The 12,056-nt window shown below is 58.4% G+C and overlaps 1 protein-coding gene across 1 annotated transcript in view; it reads right to left on the reverse strand.

Annotated features, from left to right (window-relative positions):
* Positions 1 to 5,193: 5,193 nt before the first annotated feature.
* Deptor (DEP domain containing MTOR interacting protein) overlaps positions 5,194 to 12,056 on the reverse strand; it is a 19,962-nt gene continuing 13,099 nt past the window's right edge. The window contains exon 11 of the mRNA XM_033758930.1: positions 5,194 to 7,587. Within this exon, the coding sequence (XP_033614821.1) occupies positions 7,459 to 7,587 (129 nt within the window). The 3' untranslated portion in view covers positions 5,194 to 7,458. The remainder of the gene's footprint in view (positions 7,588 to 12,056) is intronic.

The raw sequence follows: 12,056 nt of genomic DNA on the forward strand, positions 1-12,056 counted from the left end.
CGGTGCGTTCTCCTCTGTTTGGCTCCAAAGGGCCGGCTGACACGGCAGGGGAGGAACCCAGATGGCAGGAATTGTGTGTGGTTGTGGGTCCGAGGAGCAGCACAGAGTGGGTCTGTCTGTCTATCTGTGTTTTGGCTGTCTTGAGACAGGGTCTTGCTATGTAGCCTGGGCAGGCCTCAAACTCACAGCGATCCTCCTGCCTCAGCCTCCCGAGTGCTGGGAGACAGGCGTGCCCACCACCCCTCCTGTGGGTTTCCAGATTACTGCCAGTTGCCTTCTTCCATGTATGTGAGGCCGGCAGAGGAAAAGGAAAGCAGCTGTTGGACCACGGGGCTCTGGCACGATCACCTTCTCTGAGAGGCCGCCCTCCTCTCCTGGCACTGACCCGTCAGCCCTGGGTCTGGGAGTTTCCCGCCCATCTTCCCCGTTGTGGCCCCGGGCTTCACAGTGACAGTGGAACAAGTAAGTGGGAGGTGAAATGAAACGATGCCAACAGTGCCCCCGCAGAGGCTTGTGCGGCCTGCTGTGGGGACCTCGGACCGGAAGGAAGTCACTGCCCCCAGCGGTGCTGTCTCCGCGTGCTGGACTGCGGGGGTGCACTGCACCAGGTCAAGCTGCGGGAACCGGGCTGTGGGAAGCGCCTTAAAGCCTTCCAGGGTCCCTGGGAGCTGGAACTTGTTTCCAGGCCTCCTTTGCCAAAATTCTCCAAGAGATGGTGCGCTGGGCACCGTTGCGCACACCTGTCATTCCAGCGCTGGGGAAGCTGAGGCAGGAGGGTCGCTGTGACTCGGTCAGGGAGGTGAGGGCCAAGCTGGGCCCTCAGGAACCGGGACAGAGAGTGTCAGTCCTTCACCTTCGAGGGGCACAAGCTCTGCAGGGATCCGGGCGACCCCAGGTGCCTGACGCATCTCCGAGCACTGAGAGAGGGCAGCCCTAAAACTTTGGCTCTCTCTGCGTTTCAAAGGCGATTTCTTCCCCGGAGCAGACCCCGCGTCACCAGCAGGGGGCGGCTTCGGGCCCAGCAGGCTGCAGACGGGGTGGAGCCCCGAGGGAAGACAGGACCCCGAGCCCGGCCGGAGGGCTTCGGCAGAGGCGCTGCTTTGCTCCGCCTACACTGCCGGCCTCTCCGCTCAGCCGAAGACGCGAAGACGCGGGCGCGTTTGTGTGTTTCCTCGTGGGAGTCCCCTGGGTGACAGTTTGACCGGCCTTGAGCATATCACACAGTGTGTGCCCTGTTGTTATTCTGTTTGTTTGCTTTTTGGGACAGGGTCTCACCGCACCGTCCACGCCGGCTTTGAACTATGTAGCCTGGGCTGGCCTCAAACTCACAGAGATCCTCCTGCCTCTGCCTCCTGCGAGCTGGCATGACAGGTGTGAGACATCACACCAGCCCTCTCTGATTATTTTGTAAGGAAATTTTTTTTTCATATAATTAAGAAGAGTCCTTCCTTCTGTTTTCTTTATGAATATCTCCTCGTATGACATTAATATAAAACAGCATTTGGCTCATGAGGAAACTAAAGTCCCAAAAGCATACTGAGTCACCCTAACCTCTGGAGTTGTCTCCTCTTCCTGGGTCACATGCTGCAGGCTGGAATTCCGGGCTTCTCACTGGAAGACCCACAGGCAAGGCTTCCATTTCTGTTCGTTTGTTTTTGTTTTTTGAGACAGGGTCTCCTTGTGTGGCCTGGCTGGCCTTGAACTTGGAGCATTGCTCCTGCCTCAGCCTCCTGAGTGCTGGGCTGACAGGCACACTCGGCTCATACTCCTCTTTGCGAATTCCCCAGGGGCATCCAGAGCTCTGCACCCCAAGGCAGCCTTGTGCCTGGAGGGCAGCAGGAAGCCATTGAGACCCCTCGGGTCTGTGTGCCACACTGGCCCAACCTGTGTGTGTCACACAGGCGGGTCCCCTGGTAACTGGACCCTCACTGGGTGCCCAGCGAGCCGGGCCTCACCCTGTGGCCCCTCTGTTCCCAGCTGCTTTGGTCCCCAGGGGAAAGGGGCCGAGGGGCTCCCAGCACTGTGACTTCCGGCCAGCAGGGCCAAGGCCCGGGGTCTGGGCCGGGCTCACCGGTGGCGGTGGACTTGGTGGGGATGCGGGGGTGTGATCTACCTAGTTGGCTGGTTGGCTGGTTAGCTGGTTGGTTAGTTAGCTGGTTAGCTGGTTACTTGGTTGGTGGAATGGATGAGTCGGCCACAGCCTCTGGGTTTAGGGCCCAAAGCGTCCCCCAGGGGCGATCACGGCGTGGCAGGTGAGGACTGAACACGCTTTGGACGCACATGGAGAGGGGTCCTGGAAGCCCAGGACAGCAGCGGCGCCCGGTCCCGCTTCCCCGACGGTGAGCAGAGGAAGGCCGAGTTCAGTTCGGGGCGCAGGGCCCAGCCTGAGCAGCGAGGGCGTCTGTGCGGGGCGGGCCACCCACCGCGCCATCCTCTGGGGCATTGGACCGGCCGCTCCCCCGGCTTCGGCTTCGACAGCTGCACCGCTGTGCCGAGCAGAGCCCCCTTGCCTGGGCTGAGGACCCTGCACATGGTGTGGTTTTTAGTGCTTTGAGTCAGGGCCTCACCAAGTAGCCCAGGCTGGCCTTGAACTCGTGATCCTCCCGCCTCAGCCTCCCGAGGAGTGCTGGGGTCACAGGAGGCAGCGCCACGCCCAGTTTTCACACTGTGCAGTAGCGAGCCGAGTCCTGCTTTCTACCTGTTCACCGCTGCCGTGTCCCGAAAAGGACACTCAGAAAATAGATCAGCTGTGACCAAAGCTGGTCGTTACCATGGCGATGGCCGGTCACTCTCCCCGAGGTGCCTCCCTACGCAGGTCTCTCTGGGGGAAACACAGGGTGACCGAGCCTTCCTGAGCCTGGCAGCACAGTGAGGCCGCTGGGGGAAGCTGTTTCCTGAATGTCCCTGATGTCCCTACTGCTTCTTCCCGGAAACAGCAGCTGTGAAGTCCGCGGGTCCCCCGGGGAAGCTGAGCCCCAGGCAGGGACTGCCGCTTCCTGCTGTGGATCCAGGAAACAGTCACCGAGCACAGGCCCAGGCGTGGTGCATACCTGGGATTCCAGCTCTCGGGAGGCTGAGGCAGGAGGGTCGAGAGTTCAGCCTGGCCTAGAACTGCAAAACCCTGTCTCAACAAACAAATAAATAAAATCACCAAGCACAGTGCAGGTGCTCGATAAATTATCAGTAAACAAATACATGGGAGCCTTGCAGCCTCTGCCCCCTCACGCAAGGCTCCCACGAGCCCAGCGGGTTGGAGTAGTTTTGTGGAAAATATCCCCTCACCTGTCCCTAAAACAGAAAAGATTCTCTCCAAAGAACCTATTCTTGCTTTCTTTTGGTTTCTTTGAGACAGGGTCTCATGCAGTTTAGGCTGGCCACGAACTCACAGTGACCCTCCCGCCTCAGCCTCCCATTTGTGGGAAAACGGATGCACCCAACACCGTAATGTTAAAGTGAAATAAACCAGACACACCGGCTTCAGTCTTACAGGTTTCTCTTCCGTGAGAAAACTGAAAGATAAAGAAACTAAAGAGCAAAATAAACGACAGGTCATAGGAAATGGGGAGTGAGGTCTTTTGCAAAGGAGACAGGGACAGCCCCAGCACCAGGGGCGCGTGGGGAGCTGCTGTGTAACCCTGACTCCCCAGCTCGGCCTGTGCCAGAGCAGAGCCTTTGATCTGCATGCGACTTGAACTCAGGCCCACCCTCGACATCCTTTGCTTCAGCACCGCTGCCTCAGGTGCGCACAGGTGGTGACAAACGGCCCCCGCGGTCCTCAGTGACCCTGGGTTCTGCCTCTGCCCCGCCGGCTCCTCCTGCCTCGGCCTCCTGAGTGCCCGGGTGACAAGCAAGCGCCCCGGGCCTGGCTGAGATGCTCACTTCCTGGGCCTGCCGGGGACAGAGCTCGGCCACCTCGCCCCTCCCCGCCCTAGGACCGGACCCAGCAGTGACCCCGTGCTCACCACCACCTTCTCCCCGGCAGGCTCTGGAGCGGGTGCCCGGGCGCTGCCCGTCCGCAGGAGCCGCAGCCTCCAGGAGGCAGGGAGGGCGCTGACCCGGCCACAGACATCGAAACAAGCAAATGACCAGACACCGCAAAACAAAAAGGCAACATGCATTTCTTGCTGTCTGTTCATGTTTTCAAGGAATAATTTCAGTGTTATAATATTTTATCAAGAGAACAAATGAATTTCGAGTTAATTTTAATGTATATAATATATATGCATATATTATATATATTACACTTATTCATCCACTTAACCATTCCGTGCGCTGCCTGTGACGCCAAGCTCCGTTCTGGAATACAGCACATCTGTCCTTTCAGGCCTGAAGGCAAGAAAAACGCTCTACACCTGAAATTCTTCCCTAAATTATTAAAGCAACAAATTTCAACCAGTTAGCACCCCTGAAATGCTCTAGTCTCTGATTATTTCTAATCACAGCGGATTCACACTCAACAGGAGAGGACAATTTGTATCGAGTTTAAATAGGTCTTAAGAGCAGGTTCTTTGACAATTATTTGAACTTTTTTTTTGAGATGGGGTCTCAGCGCGTAGCCCCAGGCTGCCCTCAAACTTGGTGACCCTCCTGCCTCAGCCTTCCAAGTGCTGGGATGATAGGTGTGCGCCCCTGTAACCTGCAAGTCCCCTTTCGTAAGCGGTGTCGGACCGGCCTCTCCTCCACCCTCCCCCATCTCCTCCTTCATTGACACAACCGTGCGACAGAGATTGGTAAACTTCAGCCCGGAATCAGCCCAAACTGTAATGTTCTCTCTGTAATAAAACCCAGGTTCACAGATTTCAAGTTCCTGCGAATGCAGAAACAAAAGCTAAGTTCCATCATTAAGACATGAACACACCCTCCACGCACACACACCCGAAGAATCAAAAGTGTGTTATGGGATCCACAGGCCCTCACAGAACAGAACCGCATACAAAACACACTTCCTGAGGATTTTACACACACGCGCACACACAGGAAATAAAATTGTTAGGAACACTGCGTATTGCTTGTTGTTGATTTAAGACAATTTTGGTGTTGCGTTTAGAAATGGAGCGAGGCACAGGCACACCCGTAATCTCAGCACTTGGAAGGCTGAGGCAGGAGGGTCACCGTGAGTTTGAGGCCAGCCTGGGCCACAGAGTGAGTTCAAGGCCACTATGCACTACAGAGCAAGACCCTGTCTAAAAAAAAAGAAAGAAAGAAAAAGGAAGGGAAAGAAAGAAAAAAGAATGAACGAAAGAGAAGAAAGAAAGCAAGCACGCTAGCTCTTAAAATTGAAAGCGGGACAACCATGAAAACAACACACAAAACACTTATGTGATTTAACGACCACGGCCGGAATGGATCACGGCCCCACTGTGCTTTGTGGGTCTCGGGCTGCGGGGCGGGGCGGAGACTGTCACCCCACAAGCCGTGGGGCTGGGCCTGCAGGGCCCCGCCTGCCTTAGTTTCCCCTCTGGTCTCCACTCTGCATGGCCGTGGGGCGCCACCCTTCCAGAACCTTCCGAGTGGGGCAGGAGGGACCCCACCGGCGCCCCGGGAGCCTCTGGGAAGACCACAGAGGGTTTGGGACTTGCGCTCGCGGGTCTGCTCACCCCGCCCACCCGTCCGTGTGCTGCCCACGCACGGCCGAGGGAGGTCACCGCCATTCGGGGCTCAGGCCTGGGCATCGGCCGTCTGGAAAGCCGCTCCGCCCTCTCCGGTCAGTGAGCGAACACCAGGGCCGAAAACTAACTCCTTTTTTTCCAAAATGTTATAAACTGGGCGTGATGGACACACGTGTGATCCCAGCACTCGGAGGCTGAGGCAGGAAGACTGCCACGGTTAGTTCGAGGTCAGCCTGGACTACACAGCGAGACCCTGTTACAAAGACAAAAAGCTTTGAAAAATGAAAAACGATGTCACTCCCGTATCTGCGCCCCCGCCCCGAGGAAGCCCCTGCCCCCGGCATCTGCGTGGACCCCCCCAGCCATCTGTCTGCGGAGGAGAGGTGGTGACCACATTGATCCCAGGTGTTCAAGGACAAACGAGGTGTGGCCCTGGGCAAAGCTGGGCCTCCTGAAGTACGAAGACAGGAGGCTGGGGTAGGGACCCAGGCACAGCTTCAATCGGCTGAGGCCCTGAAAAAACGAGGCTAAGCTCTGCCTTGGAAGGCGGTGAGGACAGCAGGAGGTCGAGGACCTGAGACCAGGGCCGAGTCAGCCCCGGCTGGCCTCTCACTCAGAGATCCTCCAGCCTCAGCCTCCTACCACGCTGCTGGTCCGACACACGGCGGTGACCGATCACAGAGTGGCTGAGAACAGCACGCAGATTTTCTTCGTGAGTGCATCAGACAGTAACCCCGGCACTCAGGACCAGCAGTGGGGTCCCTGACACCCAAATTCCAGCCACGGCCCAGGCGGGCTCTGTTTTCCAGAGAAAGAAAAGACACACACACACACACACACACACACACACACACAGGATGAAGGTGACGACGGGAGCTGCGGCTCGGAGCAGGGCCGCGGGAGGCAGGCAGCGCCCCTTGTGTTCTCCGAGTCCTGCATCGCGTGTGCGTCTCCTTGCGGCCACAGATTTAGAAATAAATGGGATGGATCCTGAGAAAATGACTTCAGCTCAGAGAACGAACAGGCATCGGCTCTGCATCCCCCGCCGCCCAGGGACAGCGAGGCTGCCTTGTTTTCCCTGCACCGAGCCGGGGAGAGGTAAAAGCGGACACAGAAGGCAACAGTGGGGGAAGTCACTTTTCTGCCAGTTTCCAAGCACTAAGGTCAACAGGAGCAGGGCGGAAACGCGGGTTCACAGGCTGGGCCCATAGGTGTTGCTCTTCATTTAAAGCATAGTGACATCTGCACTCTCAGTTAAACGGTTCCACGATGATTTTGGTGGAATATTTTTGTAGAGTTGGGCTCTCTACAAGTCCAACCTGGCTTTGAACCTCTGAGCTCAAGTGACCCTCCTGCCTCAGCCTCCCAGTTTGCTTGGACTCCAAGTGCACGCCACAAGGTCTGGACATCTACTCCAATGACTCCCAAGAGCGGACTTTAGCTTGGTGCTGTTTTAGCTTGAGAAGCATTTCAAAAACTATCTGCGAGACATACTACGACTACTACTAAACAACCCTCAACAAATTGGCACAAGAAGTAGAAATCTAGTAAGGCAACTCTGTCCTGTAGGAAAAGTGGTTCCCAAATGTTTTCTACACTGACTTCATTTCCTCTTTAATTTTTATTTTCTGAGCCAGGGACTCACTGTGTAGCCCAGGCTGGGCTTGAACTCTGAGAGATCTTCCTGCCTCAGCCTCCTAAGAGCTGTGATGACAGGTGCGCACCACACAACCAGCGCATTTATTCTTTTAAAGATGCGCCGTCCGACTCTTCCTCATCATTGGCACAGGGCAGGACCCTGGACCCCAGGAGCGCAGGTGTGGAGGAGGTGGGGTGGGCGGCCGCAGGCTCAGCCCTCCAGCTCCTCCATGACTTCCATGACGATGGTGCGCGGCCCCGTCAGGATGAGGCTGCTCACGGTGCGGTAGTCCACGTGCAGCACGTTCAGCCCGTTCACAGACACCACGAACTGGCGCACCTGCGGCGACAGAGACAGCAGCGCTCATGGGGGCGCCAGGCACCCACCGGGCCTCTGTTTCCCTACGGAGCTCAGGCTGGCTTTGAACTCCTAGAGATCCTCCTGCCTCAGCGTCCTGACCGCTTGGACAACAGGCTTGCGTCACCGCACCCGGCTGTTTTGTGCTTGTGCCATGGCGGGGTTGAAGCCGAGGAGCCCTACGGTACCTGCCAACCTTTTTCATTTTTGTTTTATGCCAGGATCTCGCTAAGTTGTCTCTGCCGGCCTTGGATACTTAATCCTCCTGCCTCAGCCTCTGGAGTTGTCAGGATTTATAAGTGTGCACCACCCACACCTGGGCAGGTAACTTCATTCTTAAAATATCCTACCAAAGCCAGCTTACAGCTCAAGTCTGGTACCTTCCAGGAAGCCACACTTTATCCGGAAGACGGTATAACAGCAAGGCACTTATTTTTTGAGACAGGGTCTTGTTGTCTGGTCCAGGCTGGCCTTGAATTCACTAAGAAGCCCAGGTTGACCTCGAACTCGAGGCAGCCCTCCTGCCTCAGCCTACCGAGGGCTGGGATCGTAGGTGCACCACCATGCCTGGCTGGGTTTGCCTGCTCTGTCACCGAACATCCTTATAATACGTACATTTAGTCCTTAGATAAGCAAAGAAAACAACAACACCCAGATTGTTTAATGGCCTTACGTTTGCAGTTTGGGGAAGATGCTGCTGCTCGGTAAGCACTCAGCAGCTACTGCTGCGGCTGAGAACGCACCAAGCAACCCAGCACCGCAGGCCTGGACTCAGCCGCACACCTGGCTGAGCACCTGCAATCCCAGCGGACGGCAGGGGAGAGGGAGGAGCTGGGGCTGAGGGGGCAGGGGCAGCCCAGGTCTCATGGGTTCATCGCTCAGCACCCAGGGGCGCAGCTGCGGTTTCGCTCCCACTTTCCAAAGGGAAATGGGAACGGAGGAGCGGAGCTACGTCGTGTACCCTGCTCCCGGTCATTGGGCCCCGGAAATCTTCGGAACCAAACGGCAGGCGGTGCAGCAGCTGCCTCCGGGGGGTGGGGTCTGGGTCAGGTGAGGAACGCGTGCGTGCACACACACACACACGCACATGCACACACACGCGTGCACACACACACGCGCGCACACACACACGCGCGCACACACACACAGCAGGCACCTTGCTCGCCCTGACGGGGCTTCTCACAGCACACAAGAGGTTCACCTTCATTTCTCCTTCCTCTTTCCGCCTCCGGGGAAGCTGCCCCCGAAGGCCAAAAAGGGAGGAGCCAAGCTGTGCCCCTGCAGCCCCTGGAAACACCCGTGCTCCCTCCGATAAACCGAGCGGGCAGGAATCACATGTTTTAGGACTGCTAGGTTCAGACAAAATGTCATCCAGAAGCCTCACGGGTTTGGAGACGTGGCCTGGAAAATGTGCTCCTGTCCCTGGCCACTCCCTTCCCTCTCGCTCCCTCCTGGCCTCCCTGCTGAGCCCTTCCACCTTGCCGTATCTTCCTGGGAGCCAGCCCGCCATGGACTGAACCCTCGGGAACCGTGAGGTGAAATCACCTCACCTCCTCAGGGTTCGGGCCTCAGGTGTTTTCCCAGTGAAGAGAGGTACATTCTACCGTGTTCAAACTTTCAACTTATCAGGAAGCTCCAGAAATTAAAACAGGCTTGGTAGAACACACCCGCGATCCCAGCACCTTGGAGGCCAAGGCAGGGGCATTGCTGCAAGTTCAAGGCCACCCTGGGCTACGTCCTGAGTTCAAGGCCAGACTGAGCTACATCGTGAGACCGTCTCAAGAAAAAAAAATTGAGACTGTATATGCGCCTAATAAGCAGTTCCATATTCCAGGTAGCAAATTCACAGAGCATATGGGTCAACAGGCAAGCTGGCCGTGGGAGGTGAGACCATTCTGTCTGACTTTCAGTAAAGAGCGAGGTCGCGCCTCGGCCCAGGTAGACGGCACTCGCCCGGGAGCAGCCACTGCACGGCTGAGGCCCAGGAAGGCCCAGGGGTTCTGGGCTGGCACCGCTCACCTGGGAGAAAATGAAGGGCGTTAGGGAGAGCTGGCCCCACTCCCCGAGAACCCATCGGCAGGGCAGGGCGGTGTCCCCAGGCCTCCGACGCCTGTGACAAACTCGCTCTCACATCTGCCTGGGCCCCAGGGTTCCTGTTCCTGTTCCCGTCCCTGAGCACAGACAGGACCACGCTAAGGAAGCCTGCAGCGGTCGCCTGCTGGGCGTCCCCGGAGCTCAGAGCCCAGGACGGGCTCACAGCAGGGACAACACGGGGCCAGGAGGCTGCTTCCAGCTCTCTGCACACCTCGCCCTCTTCGAGCCCAAGGCCACGGAGGCGCATTCAGAGCCAGGCTCGGCCTCGGGGCCCTGGGCCCCGCAGGTGACTCAGCCACAGGGCGCTGCACTGGGTGCACAGGGGGCAGGGATGGGGCCCAGCTGGGGCCGCAGCCTCGGGACGAACCCTCTTCCCGGAGTCTCTAGAGAATCTGAGGACCGGGCCCAGAGGCCCTGGGACCGTACCGAAGGTCACATCGCCTCTGCTCCCGCTGGTTTCAAACCGGTACGAAGTGCGCAGCTGCTGAAATGCAGCGGCATAGGCACCCTGCACCCCACGGCCAAAGCTTCTGTGGGATTTTCGACCTCTGCAGAGAAGCGAGCATCTCCCCGGGCCAGGCCCCTCGCTCCACACCCCACACGTGGACACAGGAAGCCTGTGAGGGCAGCGCCGCGGCAGCTGGGCACAGGGGCTCAGCACTGCCCAGACCCCAGGGGGCCACGAGTGCCTGCTTTTCCAGATCCGAGGCTGCTCCCGTAGGAGCTCTGCACCCACTTATCTCCTGGATCTCACAGGGTTCACCGTCCCCTGTTCAACTCCCCAAAGGATGGTGCTTTCTCCCTAGATGATGCTGAAATGGATCTTACACGACTGGTTACCAGGCCAGCTGCAGCCCGGGAAGGTTGGCCATCAGACTGCTCCCGGGACGACAGCTTTGTCCCCACGAGCCCCAGGCATCCTCCGCACATCTCTAACCTCTGCCGCTGGCTGCTCTTATTCCTCCTCTAAAACGCGGCGCACGGACAGGGGCCGAGACCTCGCTGCGTGTGCCATGTGCTGGGGGTCAGTGGAAGGGTCGGGACGGGGCCCCCTGGGCAGGGTGGAGCTGACTCAGCCTCCTCCCATCCCTGTGCCAGGAGCCTGTTCTTCAGTGACAGGCACAGGGCACTCATGGGAGAGATCATGCGTGTTAGAGACCAGCAGGGCCCGAACAGGACACGACAAATAGCCTGCTCCGGCTGGGCGTGGTGGTGGGAGGCGGAGGCAGGAGGGTCGCTCAGTTCAGGGCCGGCCGGGGCTACACAGTGAGACCTTGTCTCAGGAAACCAAAGAAGGCACAGGACACTGAGCCACGGAACGCCCTGCCCCGGATCAGAGCAGCCCAGGCCCGAAGCGCTGCAGGGCCGCACAGCTGGGCACACGCGGCTGACACAAAGGTGGCTTTGTTCCCCAGGCCCGGGTGGCTGGCATGGGGAGCCCACGCCCACCCTCTGGACTCTGCGGATCCCAGCGGGTCCTGGCCAGCGGCCCCCGGGGTGCCAGGGAGCCCAGAGGCCCCGCGTGGGCAGCGCTGCGGGTTCTGTGTTCCTGTTCCTGCTCACTTTAAACAAAGGCAGCTTCAGGGCCAGCGCCCAGGCTGAGCTGCCAGCCCGGGACAGCCGGAAGTACTGTGCTTTGTTTTTTCTGGACACAGGTCTCACTGCGTAGCCCAGGCTGGCCTTGAGCTCACCGTGATCTCCTGCCTCAGCCTCCTGGGTGCTGGGATCACAGACCCGCACCCCCGCCAGCTTCCAGCAGTTGTTTGAGGCCGGAAGTGACCGTGGGAACCGAGGCTGGGTCACAGTGGGAAAGAGGGTAGTTGATCAAAATCCGACACAGCCCTGAGCCACCTCCCTTCCGGCCCCTAAGGCTCGGCAACGACCACACGCGTCCTGTCTCTGGCAAAGAGAAGTCAAGTCAGCGAGTGTAGACGGCACAGCCACAGTGGGGCACACCTGTGAGCCAGCCTCGGGAGGCTGAGACAGGAGGACTGCCTGGGCTACATAACAAGCCCCTTTCTGAAAAAAAAGGTGGGGGCGGTAAGAGGCTACCATGGCCCAGTTCCCTGTTCTGACTCAGTTCTGTTTCACATGGCAGAAACAGAATCGGCCCAGGAAGCCCCACCCACCCGTCCATCCCAGCAGAAAACAGCAGCTGGGATTCCAGTCGAGCTGAGGCAGGCAGCGGCAGGCACGGGGCTTCACTTTTCTGGCTGGGGAAGCAGCCGGGGGGACCAGCTTGTCCAACACCTAAGCAGGGCTGGAGGGGACAGAGGGGTGGGGAGGTGGGGGAGCCAGCCCGGGGGGGCGACGAAGCACCAGGGACAGAATTCAGTCCTCTCCTCAGGAGACACGGG

Source organism: Fukomys damarensis, unplaced genomic scaffold (assembly GCF_012274545.1).
Source record: "Fukomys damarensis isolate Sample0158 unplaced genomic scaffold, DMR_v1.0_HiC HiC_scaffold_5, whole genome shotgun sequence".
Classification (NCBI taxonomy): Eukaryota; Metazoa; Chordata; class Mammalia; order Rodentia; family Bathyergidae; genus Fukomys; species Fukomys damarensis.